Raw genomic sequence first — 17,518 nt, 5'->3', positions numbered from 1 at the left:
AACGCAATAACGGGTACCAATTGTACCATTTTTCTTTCGTCCCAAAACTAACGCTACATTACCCGAGTGATTAAAAGTTGGATCCGCTAACTGAAACCCTAGGAACGGTTCCAATATCGAGTCCGGGACTGATACAGGGGGAGTCATGAAGTGACTCGATTTTCACCCTACAGTACTCGTTCTTATCAATTTTAATCACGGGTAAGTGAAGTTTGGCTATCATTTCAGCACATATGTAACTGTTCTGACAACATAAGTCCAAAACAGAACGTAAGACAACTTTAGATTTTTCCAAACATAGCTTGACTTGCAAAGTCGGCGAAAATGAAACTGCCTGACGTATTGGGACCTGATTTAAATTGGAAATCGGTCGCTTTTGAGTCTTCGAGGTGGTATGAGTATGGAGTAAAGAATTATGATTTTTTTTGCAATATTTGCAGGAGGCAATACTCTTGCAATTTTGACTTGTATGTCCGCTTGACAAACAGCGAGAGCAAATTCTATGCAACGCTACAGTGCGTAGCTTGAGTTATCCCTGAATTTGTAGCAAAATCGAAGATGATGGTTCTTATTACAAACGGGACATTTACGACTCGTACGATTATGCAAAGAACCCTGACCGGTCGAATTCGAGCCCGAAGATTCCACCTGTTCAATAGTTGGATGGGTTGGCGGTGGAACTATGGATGGTTCCATTTCTACTGTTATAGTTGGCGTATTGCTAACAATAACAGGTGCGACGGTTGTCTCCGAAATGGACGGAGCTGGCAAAGGCGTTATATTATCTAGAGTTGCTACTTTTATTGAATCGATGTTAGGAACCGATGCGGTATTGGGGACATCCATCGCATCATCGTAGTCCAAAAGACCATCATCAAACAAATCGGTAGCAACATCCATAGTTGTGGTAGCAGCGTTCATTTTCTAGTAAAAGGAAAAGGTTAGTAAAAGCAAATTGATATAAAAGTGATAAGTGAATTAAGCATACAAAACAACAAGTTTAGTTATAGGTAGATAAACGACACCATTTGATGTGCGAACATCCGCGGCGAGAGCGTGACCATCAGTACCAGTATAAACATTCACAACAATACCTAACTTCCTCGCAGTTGCCGGTAATTGCTCATTTCTGATTACGACTAGATCATTTATAGCAATATCTTTTTGTGGATCTTGCCACTTACAGTGGTGGCCAGGAATTTAAGACAAAAATTGTTTGCTAAATTCCATGTAATTGTCAATTATTTTTTCAAATATTTCCACAAATATGTATGCATGAGGACTATTTTAACACACAAGTGTGTTTTATTCGACTGTGTCAATTCATACATATTCACCATGAACACATAAAATTGTTCTACAACTTGACCAAACATTTTTTTTTTAAATAAACATATTTTCTCACGTTTATATCATTATAATTTTATTATTATAAAATATTCGGACCAAATTTCGTATTTGTAGTTCCATTAGTTTCGGTCATATTATGTTATTAACAGCGTATGTTCGCTGAGGTGGGTCAACGTATTTCCACATATCTTTGTCCATATATGTTTTAACGATTTTTCCAGACTTTTTTCAGAAACTAGAAACATTAATAATAAATTTCGTACCCTTAGAGGTCCTTTTATTTTGGCTCTATCGCACTTAAAATTCATTTGATGAAAAAATTCAAGTATTTGTCTTAAATTGGTGGCCACCACTGTATATCCTTTATGCAAATTCACTAAATATTCTTCTTTCCATCTTTTACAAAATTGATGAATGAATGCCTTATGTTTACGATAACGATTTCTGTCCAAATTATCTTCCTCGGAAAGGGTGACCGTTGTTGAAAAAACAACAGACTTTTTTCGCGAAACATCAATAGGTCCCGTCAGAACCCAACCAAATACAGTCTTCTGAGCCATTAAATTTCCAATTATATTTTTCTGAACTTCGCCAAGTATTAGATGCGGGTATAAATCAGCTCCTAGTAGAATATCAACTGCCCTGCTTTGATAAAATTTACTATCTGCTAATTGCAAATTAGGTAATTCACTTCTTATATCCGAAGGACAATTAAAAGAAGGCAAATTACCAGATATTGAAGGTAAAACGATAACAGAAGTCTCCAAATCAATACTTTTATCTAAAGGAGAACCAACACGAATAGTACAAATCTTTCTCGAAGTTGTAGAAGCTTCCTCATGAACACCGGAAATCGTTACATTCGTAGAATGTGACGGAAGTCGCAGTTGATTTCGCAAATGTTCCGAAATGAAAGATGCTTCTGAAGCTGGGTCGATTAAGGCCCTTGCCGGATACGTGGTATCATTGCAAATAATGGAGACCATAGCAGTTCCCAATAACACAGACGAATTCTGTGATATATGAAAGACTTGGCGATTCACATTAGATGGAGCGGCGGCAGAAGTAGTTGACCCCTGTGATGTCAATTCAGTCGATCGAACAACTGGTATCGATGTAGTAGTGCAGAATTATTAGCTGGGGACGATGGTGCAGAATTATTAGCTGCCGACGATGGTGTAGAATTATTATCTACCGTTTCACGATGAAGTAGGGAATGGTGTCTCCTATTACAAATAAAACAACTATGTTCACTCCTACAATCCTTAACTTCGTGTGTCCTCGAGAGACAATTAACGCAACAGTGAAACTTTTTGACTGTAGAAAATCTCTCGGAAACAGACATTATTTTAAACTGACGACAAAAACGTAATAAATGACACTGGATATTACATAAAACACAAGTATTCGATGTACTTGTATTTGAAACATGAGCCTTTACCTTCCGTTCATTGCCTTTCCTGTCAGTTTCGGAACATGTCAGATCGCGAATGCAATCTAAAGTTTGAATTCTTTCGGTTAAAAACATGTCCAAATCTTTCCATAAAGATAAGACAGTCTTATCTTTATGGAAGTGTAACTGTCTGAGAGGGTAGTCGCTGTATACAAATAAAAACTATTATCGGATCCCAATTTTGAGTGGAAATCTCATAAACTGACATAGCAGTTAAGAAGCCATTTATTCCGCGCTGTAACTTTTTGAGTGATGAACTAGTTTCTGTAGTTATCATATCCAAACCAAACAAACACTTCAATTGATTATTAACTAACATTCGTGGATTTTCGTACACCTCCCTTAAATTTCTCCATGCGACATCGAAACCTGTATTAGTCAACGCACATTTAGATACAATCTCTCTTGCCTCATCATCAGTTCTTTTTACCAAATAACATAATCTCTCAATATTACTGAGGCGGCTGTTGTTAATATACAAAGCAGTAAAAAGATCCCTAAATGTAGGCCATGAAAGATAATCACCACTAACTCATCAATTTTGATCTTCATTGGCGCATATTCAGAAATCATAACTAAAGTCGGAACTAGTAAAACAGAATCTAAAAAATAGTTCATAGATAGTTGTAGATCTTATTCACAATTCATAACTAGCTTAGTTACTGCTTTGACATATAGAGAAAACAAAATATCGATAATATTTTGATCGATATATACTGTAATTAATTAAAAGTCTTATACAGCTATTAAGAGACTATTTTTGTTCTCTAAAAGTACATAAAAAATGTATAGTTATAGTTTGTATGTAAATCAATTAAAATAAAAGTATGTGAATGAAATTTTTCAATAGAATGTTGTTGACAAAAAAAAACACATCTCTAGATTATTTTCTTTTTGTATACATGTATTAAAATGAAATCAATCAGCTGTTTTTTTGAATGTATTAGTAGTTGGCATTTAGTTACAAATTTACCCATGATTAAGTGCTAACTAATTGTGCTGAAAGTAACCAATTGTGAATAACTTAAATAGGTACTTAAAAAAGTCAACACTTGGTGATCGTTTATGAATATGCGCCATTGTCTCTGAACACCGCGCAAAAATATTAAGGGTACTCGGATATTTACTTTCAGCCGCTTGAATATCCTCTGGCTCTGCGGCATCAGATGATTCAAGATCATCCAAACACTTTTCGGAAGTAATCTTCACTTTTTCCCATAGTAATTTCAATTCACTATATAAAACTTCTATATAGTAGACGTGATGTTCCTCTTCGCGAATTGTACTAAAATTTGTCTCAAATTTAATAACAGCGTCTGATGCGCGTATAAAATGTTCAAGAGGTGTCAATGGCATTTTTAAATTCTCAAAATATAATATCAGTAAAAGAGTGAACAAACCCACAAACGATGAAGCGAAGTTTAAAATTTACAAAAAAAATGCAAATTTATATTAATTTTATAATAAAAAATCGTAATAGTCAAATCGACCGACCGTAGGGTGACTATTGATGCATAAGCAAAAGAAGGAAGAAGATATGAATCTCACAAAGCAATTACCGACACACAATATAATATTAATAAAATTCAACAAAATCGCCGTAAAGTGCAACAAACTAATATGCTCTAAAGGAATAATAAATTTTAAATTAATGAAATAAAGATAGATATATATGGATTTTGCAATAAATATCACAATAATTTAAATTATGTGCATATAACCACTTGCCGTAATCGCACACAAAACAAAATATGCACAATATATTTATCCACTTCAAATTAATTAGTTTTTTTCTTTATAAATATTTTTTTTATTTAAACTGCGGGAAGTTTTATTTTGTTTACTTAATTTACTTGGTAAAAGCACAAAAAATTTAATTATTAATTATGTCCGTCCAAGTAAACAAACTCTGCCTTGATTAAAATGGTACCGATCACTAAATGTCAATAAGTATATAATATAATTAATTCACAATGTAATAAATTTCCTTTTTATTTTGACAATAACTACTTGTTGTTTTCTTTATTCTTTTTGGCAAACCCACATACTCAAATTTATGTATGCTTATGTAGTTTCCTTATTTTGAACACTATCACTTTATTTATATCAATTTACTAACCTTTATTTTTCAAAAGCTGGTTCTATAAATTCCAAATAAAATCCAAGTAAAGGGCACAAAAATTCCTTGGCAAGGAGACTTCCTTTTTTGGGTTGGAGGATGAAATTCTTTTGTGTTTTATCCGTGGGAGAAGGACCAATGTTTCGGCGTATATCCGTTCCAAATCAATAAAAATAAAAACACAAGAATTATTAAATGGTTAAAAATTCAAAATAAAAGAGCAGAATCTCTTTCCTTTATTAAAAATCAAATTTTAACTTTTTTCAATATATAAAGCACGAAGTGCAATAAAAGTCTTCCAAAAGACGAATGAAGCATACACTTATTTGTAAGTAGTTGGTGACAAACAAAGTTTAAATACCGTTAACGGTTTACTCGTTGAAAATAATTTTCCAACAATGATGTAAACTAAAGTAGTAAACCACTAGGATTTACACTTAGCAAAAAATACCGAAAATAATACATTTGTACTTAAACAGTGGGCGTGGCACCTCCCATAGATGTGACAAATTATATATAGGGAAAGGTAGCTATTAATATTTAGGACAGAAATGCGTGCACTACCAACAATATTAAGTAAATTTTAAAATTTGTATACATTTAAAAAACTTCTATATAAATATATATAGAAGTTAATGTTTGTTTGTATGATACTGTAAAAGTTTAAAAAATGTATTAAAATGTGGGTTAACGTCTTACTCCATAACTAGACAATCTTCGAGTACACGGTTTGAAACCATAAAGGAAGCTAGACTTCCCGATCACTCAGGCATTTTTACAGCTGAAATTGCTGCTATCAGAACAGCGATTTCAGTGGCCGCCGAACAAGGTGGGAAAGCGTTAATCTGCTCTGCGATAAGAGCTCTAATGAAGAATCACCATGGTATCTATGATGACATGTTGTGGCTGCAAGACGGGCAGATTTTGTTATTATGGATCCCCTCTCACATTGGAATTCAGGGAAACGAAAGTGCAGACCGCGGAGCGAAAATGGCCTTGGAATTATGTCATGTAACGGAAGTCCCATGCTTCCCAAAATCCATAAGCAACCCCTTTAAAGTTATTCGAGACCAACAGAATCCAGCTACTACTAGCAGACTAAAATATAATAAGAATTTAAAAAGATCACAATGTATTATGCTTGCCCGCCTAAGAGTTGGGAAATGCATCTTCAACTCCAAACACTACTTCGAAAAAACTGATCCGCCTAAGTGTACCAATTGCGATGAAATTCTCACCGTATCTCATATTCTAACTAATTGCCCGACTTCAAGGATGGATGGCACACTGGAGGAAATACTAGACTGTAGTAAATCCAACAACGTATGCAGAATAATGAGATGGCCTACAGCAGCACAATATTACGGAAGTTTAGGTTTTATTTTATAAGTTTCTTTCTTCAAAATTCACCATTTTCAGAATTATGCTCTTTTATTTTAATCTTTTTTAATTAATTTTTTTTTTTATTTCCTGGAATCATTTATTTTATTCTTTATTTTCATCACTATGTATGTGTACTCTATTTTTATCTTATTATGTAGTTAATGATAATACGAGCGCTTATGGTCTGGTTACCGGCGCCTTTTTTGCATATATTTTATAAATTCATTTGTAAAGTATATTATAGATAAATAAATAAATAGTATTAAAATGTGTTTTTTATATAATATGGACAAAGAAAATGAAAGGTATGTTTATATGTCCATATATGTATATGTACGTGCAGCATCGTTTTTTCTTAACCACGTCAATATTTTTATTAATTTTTTTTATATTGACTTGTCAAAAATAAACCACTTAACTGCCTAAAGTGCTGATGTAAACGGTATAGTTTATGAAAGTAGCTTATGATCATAAACTAGTTTGAAAACTACAAGTGTAAATGCACTATTACAGTAAATAAATTAATAAACAATCTACGAATTTGCATTAGCGATTCGAATTTAACGGTCTGTAACAACTGCTTGCAACATTCATAATGTTTATAAATATGTCAATCAGTAGAAGCTTCTACTTATCAACAATGTTGATAGAATGCAGTTATTGGCATTGTTTGTAAGTATGGCAACACTAAATGTTTAAGCTGCTAACATTAATATCGAAAGCTCCAGAATTCTAATATACTAGTTTTGTCCGCTATAAATAGTGGCAGAGGTTGCAGTCGTTAGTCAGTTTATTATAGGCGCTGTTAGAGTTAACATCAACTGCATTCTTGAACATTATAAAATGTAATTTAAGTGTGCGTTTGTGTACCAAAACACATAGCTGTGTAAATTTGAATAAATAACGAGTTGATACAATTTTAAACTGCTTTTATTTGCAATCAAAAGAATCCGATTTATTTAAAGGAAATAAAGCACCGTTTTTAAAAGGTAAAAACGTAACAATATTAATTGTGTTACTTTCTTTAGAAAGGGGATAGATTGTAGAAGGAAATGTGGTGGAAGGAAGCGAAAAGTTTTTTTTGACAACTCTGTAATTACGCACTATGTTTGTTATTAGTAAAGGGTACAGCGCCTCTGGTGGTGAGAAAGCGATTTATTCATGCCAATAACCTTTATTTATTTTACTTCGGTGGCGTTTCAATTTTATACCAGCGAAGGAGGCAGCTGTGAATATTAGTTATTCGTAAACTAATAACCAAATAAGCCACAGTACTAGAGTTTTACAAATCCCGGGATTTTATATATGTTAATCCCGGGTTTTCGGGATTTTTGTTTCACAGCAAAAAAGAAAATTTAACAATGAAAACTATTTATTTAAGTCAAAATATCACAAAACTTTTGATGAAAAACTAATGCATTGTATTAAAATAAATTCGACACAAAATATATTTCATATTTAACTTTATGACAGTGAGGAATTTATAATAACAAAATAAATTACGGGTAGCGCAGCACGCGTGCATTTAGCTAGTAATATAATATAATAAGATATGTATATCAGCAATACTTTTGCGATGACACATGCTATGAAAGCTGTTATTTGCAAATGACTTGTAAGATCAAATAAATAAAATTACACAAAAAGGAGGAACATATTACTGTTTAGTGGTCACACATCGGTCATATTGGAAAAACATTTACTTGCTGTTTGCCTTGCAAACATATTTTTTGTTCAAACTAGAAATATTTACATAAAAATAAAAGTACTAAAAAATTCATACTTGTTTTTAATATATATCAAGCTTTTTCCATAGTTGGGGGTAGTGCACTAAATGTTGATTGAAATCAGCATTACACTATCACTCACTAAAATTGCAAAAAATTTAGTTTGCACTATTTTTTATCAGCTTCAGTGATAATGCTTATTTCTTAACTAGCACTAAAAAAATAGTGATAGTGATAATTTTTTAACTATCACTAAACGAAGATTTAGTGCAAAAATCTGCACTACAATTAATTAATGCAAAATTTTAACCTGCAATCAAAAAAAGGCTGCATTAAACATACTATCACTAAATTTTCAAAAATGAGTAGTCATGAAATTGTTGAATCCAAATTCGAAAAATAAAAATTTTAAATATTTTTTGTTATTTTTAATGAAATATTAGTCTTGAGTTTTAAATTAGTGTACAGAATCAAACTTAAACCATTTTTAACTTAAAAATTTAGTGCAAATTAGTGCAGGTAAAAAAGTTGCAATAAACTGATGATTGCATTTTTTTAAATCAACTAATTTAATTTTGAGTGCAACATTTTTTACCTCACTATCACTAATGTTTAGTGAGGCTGCTAATTTTCAACTCAGCACTAAATATGAACAAAATGATTGCACTAATTTTGCACTATCACTAAGTATTAGTGCAAAATTAGTGCACTACCCCCATCTATGCTTTTTTCATTATAGTTGGCCTGAGACACGTATTTAATGAAACTTTTTTCTTTTGGTGTAAATATTATAGAACGTGTTATTTACTTACAGCGTTGCAGGTGTTGATGTCTGTAATTTGGCCAGTTTCTAAGAATTCCACCACTTTACTTAGTTCACCACTGCGAGCAGCTCTTAAAAACGATATTGTAACATCATTCTGAAATATAATTAAAAAGAAAACACATACTTATGATCTGAATGTAAGTAAAAAAATAGTTAATAACAATGAGATAGTATTGAAAATCAGCTAAATCCTTCCAAAAATTATCTTTTAAAAGTTTCGTAATAACTCATATCTGACAAAAATTTCATACAAATCAGTCATAAATGTTTACGGTTATATTGAAATTCACCTTTTCATAAGCTAAATTATGTCAAGACTCCAATTTTGGAACCCTAACGATATCGTATATTTAAGCCCAATATAAGGTGTACTCTGAAAACAAATGTATCGATATCGGTTAGTGTTAATCCTTATTGTAGGTTTATAATTTTACATGAGAGTTTTCATAAACAAATTATATCTAGCGTAATTGGCAATTCAAGCGCTTTTAAATGATATCAAAACATTTGAGAACGAATAATTATTTTATAAGATAATTACTATTTTTGTGATTTATGGATGTAAATGAGTTCTCAATATTGGTTTAATTATAATAGATTCTTTCAGATAGAATAAACTTTAAAATTGGTGAACAAGAATATGTCCGTTTGTCTTTAAGTAATGTTTGTTTTTAGTATTTAGTTAGCTAGGCTAAACTTTTAATATTTCATTAAATTGTCACAGGCTGAATGCAGACATATGCATAAAACTGTCTTTACATGAGACAATGATATTTCAATTTCAAACAAATTCGTTTTATTTATCAAACATTTCATTAATAATTTATTTTGTAAAAAATCTAAAATAGTTTTCTTGCTGTTCCCAGTTAGACCCGTTTCACATTGGGCAATTTAGTTGCGCAAGTCTGTTATTAATTTTCAAAAATAAGAATAACCTTACCTCTGACATCAACAAACACAAAAATTGTGCTGAAGACTTGCGCAACTAATTGCCTAATGTGAAATGGATCTAAGGGCACTGATGCAGTATTGATGGATCGCAGAATAGCCAAATATTCTGAAATCCAGATTGCGATCCAAATGTCACAATATATATTGAAAGTGTAGCAATGCCCTAACGCAAATAAGATAATATGAAAAATGTTTATTTTAAAAGGTCGGTTTTTTATAAACACTAATCAGCACTAACCCATTATATATAATTATTATAATTATTTCGGTCGATTATTCAGAATATTTTGCGATAATCAAAATAATAATCAAAATGTTGGAATCTTGACATAAAATTTATCTTGAAATTTAAATGAGAAACATGTTTACAATACCATAACTCATATCCGAGGACTTATGTGATAGTAAAATGGCTATGAAATCTAATTGATATTTAAAACCCATTAAGACATATACCACATAAGAAGCAATATGGAATTGGTGGACTTTTCACCCATAAAGGATAGGTACATGGCACCAAAGATGTCAATTTAAGTCCTCCTAACACATCGCCACTATTAGAAAAAAATTGATCACTACCGCCGAGGGGGTTATAAAAAATATCGAACTCACATTCCACCAACAAGAAGTATTTTTTTTCTCTACAACACGAATCTATTCAATTTATTCAAAATGCCTTTATTTAATTTTAATTAGTGCGTCTAAATATATTCATTCGCATGATGATGCACTATGTACAGTACCGAGCATAAAAAAGGAACGCACAGTGGTATAGAAAAAAAAGGGAAATAAATCTGTAACTTCTAAACGGTTAATCCGATTTGAATTAAATTTGACATGCGCAAAGATAAAGTGTTTTTGAGTTTAAGTATTGAATTTGGCACTCATGGACCCCACCCATTCATCGGTCCCAAAGTAGGACACCTCGGGTAAGTTACATTTTTAAAACAATCCTAATTCTTCGTTTGTGTTCCGATTTCAAAAATATAACAGATGTACATTAGACCGTACTACAAAAAAAAACAACAATATATTAGTACACCACCTAATATATTGTAGTTCTGCAAGGCAGTTACAAAAAAATTTATTTTATATTTTTTCCGATAGTAGGGGGTCGCTTTTTATATTTTTCGTTAAATCTTTGCCATTTACAGTCGGATATTAAAATAATATATATGGGGACAATTGGGTGGGTTCATATGTTTTGGTATTACATCGACTTTGTTGCTTCGATACCAATCCATGGCCAAAACTTTACTGAAGAATGGAGTTGTCTAATAAAGGGTAGCAAACGTTTTTTAAAAAATTTACAAATCAAGTCAATATTCTTAGAGTTGAATTTTTTTAGCTCACAAAAATTTACCACTGATTTTACTAAAACTTTTAATTATCCTCACCTACAAAAATATTGTACAAAATGTCATACAATAAAAGAAAAATCATACCAGTAGAAGATCACATAACATAGCCTTGCCTTTTTATGCTCGGTACTGTATGTACTCATGGTAAAATCGTTTTTTTTTTTTTTGATCATCAGAAGTTGATCATCAACTTTTTTTAAGCATCAAGCATCTATGTATGTATTATTCTTTTGTTTTTTCACCAATTTCAATTCCATTATTTTATATTTTATTGTCAACAATGGCGTCATCCCATCTCATAAGTATATTTTAATTTACAGACATTTGAATGTTTTCTATTACTGTTTTAATTTGTTTGTGTGTTAGGTGGTGACAATTTATGTTTGAATAAATTTTAAACTTACCTGTTTTGAATGCTGCTGTTGTGAATTTGCATTATTTACATTATTGTTAATATTGTTATTATTTTGGTGGAAATTTCGTTCGTTTGTTAGATTTGTTTTATCCATTTGTAGATTGTGATTTTGAGAATTTGTCTTCAGTGAAGTCACAACGTTACCATTTTGCATTTCATCTAAAGTCATTGTTTTTTGCAATTAATACAATTGATATTGTTTGTTTGCTTGCTTGTTGCTTGTTTGTATTTTTTTATTGATATTTTATACAAATCACACTTTTTGAGATTCTCCTAAACGTTAAAATAAACAAATCATAGATTAACACATTTTACTGGAACATTTTAACTTTTGCAATATTTTCAAAATATTGTTATCTGTAATACTTTTAAATATATCGTAAGTAATGTTACAAAGTCTGGACTTAGCACGTTTAGAGGAGTTTCTTTTAGCCCGTCATTGATACTAACGTGATTATTGATAATTAAAAAACTATTTTTCTAAGTGAAATGATATTAAAGTGATTAGTGATTATTAACATACTACTTTTCTCACAATAATGCTATTGTAATTGTTAAGGTGGTTAAAGTTTGATGGAGTAAAAGTTTATTAATCCGTTTATAATTTCTAAAATATTCATTTGAGATCCTAGATCTGGATTCTTGTATTATATAACAGTAAATCATTATAACGATATCCAGTTACCCATAGCTACCTCATTTTTTTGAATATACAAATATATACATATTAATTTCATATATTATATTAATTTCTATCTTTTACGCTTCCAGTATCATTGTTAAGCCTAGTTAAATAATATTCTATGAGGACCAATTTTTAAGAAAACTTAAAAATTAATACCAAATAGAAATCTTTGAAAAATGAACTTTATTCTAATATCATTTCTAATTCTAGTTCAATATTTTTCTGAAGTTTCATCGAAATCGTAATTTCGTCAAATAAATACATTACATTTGTCAGTATTTTAAGAAAAATCCAAAATATTATGAAATTAGGGGTATCTAGGGATTTTTAGAGATTAGCAAATCCCGAATAGCATTCAACGATGTTTTTCGTAAGTTAAATACACACAATGAATATAAAACAAGTAAGAAAGTATGATATGGGTAAATTTCTTTTAAAATTTCAATAATTTATTTTCGTGAGTGTTTTTTGAAAGTGGGCCATAAATGTGAGCTACGATCAATTATGGACCGATCGCCACGAGATTAGGGCATGTGATTTATTTCTATACGAAACAATCTTTTGTTAAATAATTTTTTGACTCCAAAATTTTTAAGAGATTTATGCTCCTTAAAGTGATTTAAGGTTATGGAAGCTATGACTAATTATGGACCGAAAATTTGGGTAGATATCTATACAACGTAGACATTTATAACAGATAATTCCTATTCCGGAAGGACATTTGTATGGGGGCTAGATGAAATAATGGACCGATATCAGCCAGTTTAATTTTGCTGGTCTGGATTCTATTGAGGTTCAAATTTTAACAAGAATTGTGTGAAATTGTGCAGTTTCAATTGAAAATAATAGCCTACTCTAGTATCAATATATTTTACTAAAAATTCTTTTATTATGAACACAAGATATGTACTCAAAAAATCGTTCTTTAATGAAGGATATCAGTACTACTTTTGTTATCAAGCATATTTATATTATTCACCGAATTCTGAACTTTATGGCAATAACAAAATTATGAAAAAAAGTGTTTTTAATATCAATTTTCATACAAAAGTAGTAAATTTTAAATTTTTGTTATAGATTTCTTACTGTCATAAAGTTCACAACACGGGGATAAATATAAGTATTATTAAATTATTTAAACGATATTGAGTGTCCATGGAGTACTTACGTTTCTTGTCTTTGTTCCAAGAATGACATGTTATTGGGGCAACTGACCCACCAAATGTAAATCTTTTGGTCATTATGATTCAGATATGAAAAATTGAACTACAGAAATGATACACAAGTAATCGCGGACTCTGGGCAGTCTACACGATTATTTTTGTTACATCGTGCAAATCATTTTGTTATAAATATTTGCCAAAACAGATTTTTGACAAATTGCAGGCGCACCCGCATACAAATGTTAATTTTCTTATTTCCATCTACAACTTTTGTAAAAACAACGAATAACCAAAGTAAATTAATTTACTTTGCGAATAACCATTATCGGTTACTGTAAATATTTATTGAGTAATTACACGTAGAAAAATATTGACATCTACAGTAGGTTTCTGAATATATAAAAAAAGTAATGACCAAACAATCGACATTCAGACTTTACTTATTTATGAAAAGTCATCTTTATGACAGTTATGTTATGCGCACATAAAATATAGCAGAATTACAATAATTTTCATTCATGGCTATTCCTGTTCTCACTTTCACCATTCGCCGTATTTTTGGAAGCATAATTAAAACAATATTTATTTAAATAAATTTTTGAAAATTTTATAATTAGGGTTAAAAAAATCACGTGTAAACATTTATAACAGTGATGTTCAAAAATAAAAATGAAGATTTACTGGTGATAGAGCTACCCAGCAAACATAATGTCAAACACTTAAAATAATAACAAAATGAAGAAGGTTTTGATTTAGAATTTATGTCAAATAAAACCAATTTATTAAATGAATGTAATTTAAATTTTAAGGAAATGATAAAATATACATTGTAAGTCCGAAATTCTCTTAAATTTTGTATTTAGTTTTGACTTTGTTTTATTGAGCTCAATTGTAATTGAAACGCGTGTGTTTGCTACGCTTCGAACAGAAACAACCAACAACAATGCCTAATAATTTTCTGAAAAAAATTACGATAGTCCGCCACATGTGTTTTCTTCGCATGCTCAGCATGTGTGCTCAGCGATGAATGAACAAAAGTCTTTAAAAGAGAATAACAAATGTGTGTAAATTTTTCAAACAATTGTTGTATGGCGTGAACATCGCTGATTTATAATTAGAAATGCAGAGGAAATTACATAATATTGTTGTAATTATGGTATTTTGTATGAAAAAGACATTTGATTTCAGATAATGTTGTGTATCACGTCGTAGTAACGAATAAGCCGCCGCTACACGTTCAATATACATACATTGATCGCGATACAATATCGCGATATTTATTGAACTTGTAGCAGTGATTTTCGACACTTTCATACAAGTGAAGACAAATAGAGTTGCCAATAAATAGTTTTTGAAAAATTTACCAGAAGGTGGTAAAATAATAATTATGGTCATATTCATAAACTATCACCAAGTGTTAACTTTTTGAAGTACCTATCTTAATCATGGGTAAAGTTGTAACTAAAAGCCAACTAACTAATACATTCAAAAAAACAGGTGATTGATTTCATTTTAATAAACTAGAGATGTGTTTTTTTTTTTGTCAATAATATTCTATTGAAAATTTCATTTTACATGCCCTTATTTTATTGATTTACGTACAAACTATAACTATAAATTTAGTATGTACTTTTTAGAGAACAAAAATAGTTTTTTGAAAGCTTTATAAGCCTTTTAATTAATTGCAGTATATATCGATTAAAATATTATCAACATTGGCGTATATTCAGAAATCATAACTAAAGAAACTAAAAAATATTTCATAGATAGTTGTAGATCTTATTTACAATTAGTTTAATTTAGTTTAATAATTTGGATTACTCCGTACCCCCTTGGCAATCGCAAGGGATGGGAGAATTATTTGGCTGATCTTATTTACAATTAATAACTAGCTTAGTTACTGCCAAGGCGAATTCATATAAGGTGTACTCGTTAGCCCAGCTGATCATCAGCTGTTTTATCCAAACTGTCAAAATTTATGTTTGTGTTGGTGCGCGCCATATATATGTGTGTGTTTGTATTTGTGTGTTTTTAATGCGTCCACTTTTTTCTGTTGTTTTACATTCAATTTCTTCTGTTTCTCCACGCGTTTGCACTCATCATCGAACATTTTAACATCCTCCACATGAAATGAAGCAATAAAAATATATATTACCAAGGCGTATTTAACAAGGTGACAGCAGTGGCGAATTGAAATAAATACAGGCGAATTCACTTATTTTTTATATATAGAGTTTGACATACGGTCGTACGGGCGGATATTTTTTATATATGTAGTTTGACATTTGTGCGAGCTATTTCTATAATCAGCTGTGCTGCCGATTGCACCTTATTAAATTCACCTTGATATATTACACTAGTTTTTTGTTAAATTCCACTTCAATATTGAATTCTCCTTACTTGTGTTTTTTGACAGATTGGGTAAAAAAAATGTATGTTGTTTTTGTATTGTTGTTCTTGTTGTAGGGATGCATACCTTACCTTACATGCATACCACAAAGTATACTTTGTGATGCATACCACAAAGTATACAGAGGCGACACGGCAAAAAAAATATATTTGTCTCTTTCGTTCGAAACAATTTCAACTGGTTTGGTTTTGTGCTTATTTATATAGTTGTTTGTTTTAACGCACTGTCTGTATTAAACCGCAAATTTGTTTTCTCTTTCTATCGAAACAATTTCAAAAAAAGCTGATTTTAGTGTTTTTGAACTGTCAAATTTGACGCCTCTCTATACTTTGTGATGCATACCATACCTTACTTGAATTCAACTTGGTACTGCTTTGACATGTAGGGAAAACAAAATGTCGATATTATTCTTTACATGTCAAAGCAGTAACTAATAGAGTTCTATAGCTGAAACAAAAAGTTGACTTTTCGACTTTTCGACGTTTTCCGTTTTTTAAAAAGTCGACTTTTCGAACTTTCGACTTTTTTCGTTTTTTAAAAAGTCGACTTTTCGAACTTTCGACTTTTGGTAATTTATAAAAGTCGACTTTTCGAACTTTCGACTTTTTAGTTAAATCGACTTTTTTTAGACTATTTTCGACTATTTTCGACTTTCCGTCTATTTTCAACTTTTTACCATTTCTTGTAACAAATACATAGTTTCTACATTTATTGATGCGCCTTTTGTAATGTTTAGCAATACAAAATAAATTTATCAAGGCGATAATAGTTAGAAGAATGTTGTGTAGAAAAAAGCTTTCATTTATAAACATTTATTTATTATTTATATTAGCATACACTACAAAAAATGCAAGTGTACCAAATTGCAATAGTTTTAGTATAATGTTGCAATTAAATATTTTTTTTAACATTCTAAACTTTTATCTACTATTCGACTTTTATCGACTATTTTCGACTTTTATCGACTATTCGACTTTTTTCGACTTTTATCGACTATTTTCGACTTTTGAGATAACATAGTCGAACAATCGACTTTTTTCCGACCAAAAAGTCGATTTCGACTTTTCGACTTTTTCAGCAAAAAGTCGATTGTTCGAACAATCGACTTATAGAACCCTAGTAACTAAGCAGTTATGAATTGTGAATAAGATCTACAAACTATCTATGAACTATTTTTTAGTTTCTGTTTTACTGGTTCCGACTTTATTTTTCCGTGTTTTTCGATGATAATACGTATTCATTACTTGCAAGTAATTACTTGCTTGTGGCAACGGGGAGTAAACGTTCAAGCAACTTGTAGACATTTCGATGTATTTTCAACATTTTCGATAATAATACGTATTCTCAACTTTCATCAATCTACTTCAGAAATGCGCAGCCCATAGCACAATTGTGCAGAATCAAATCACACGTATTCTTATGCTCTTACATTTTAGTAGTCGTTGTCCACTCAACGAGACAACTAGGAATACGCATGAGCACTGGTGTATGACTTTTTTTTTATTTTTTCAGTTTTTGTATTTGTGTGTTTGTAGGTGCACTGAATAAAATAAAGAATTGAATGTGTTCAAAGTAAATTAATAAAGTAGCGACAGTACTACAACAAATACAACATTTACAAAAACCACAAGCAATTTTGTTTTTGGTTTAAGGTCTGAGCTGTCAAAGTTGCCTG

General features: G+C 30.8%; 1 protein-coding gene across 3 annotated transcripts in view; it reads right to left on the bottom strand.

Moving 5' to 3' along the window:
- The window catches only part of Ank (Ankyrin), a 91,741-nt gene that overhangs the window by 55,491 nt on the left and 18,732 nt on the right, over nt 1–17,518 (bottom strand). For all 3 annotated transcript variants that reach the window (XM_065514642.1, XM_065514639.1, XM_065514641.1), the window contains exons 2-3: nt 11,575–11,858; nt 8,845–8,952 (exon numbers count right to left, since the gene is read on the bottom strand). In XM_065514642.1, the coding sequence (XP_065370714.1) occupies nt 8,845–8,952; nt 11,575–11,754 (288 nt within the window). In that variant the 5' untranslated portion in view covers nt 11,755–11,858. The remainder of the gene's footprint in view (nt 1–8,844; nt 8,953–11,574; nt 11,859–17,518) is intronic.

This window comes from Calliphora vicina, chromosome X, assembly GCF_958450345.1.
Source record: "Calliphora vicina chromosome X, idCalVici1.1, whole genome shotgun sequence".
Taxonomy (NCBI): domain Eukaryota; kingdom Metazoa; phylum Arthropoda; class Insecta; order Diptera; family Calliphoridae; genus Calliphora; species Calliphora vicina.
Note: the sequence above shows the minus strand (reverse complement) of the source record. Positions and strands in the feature narration are given on the sequence as shown.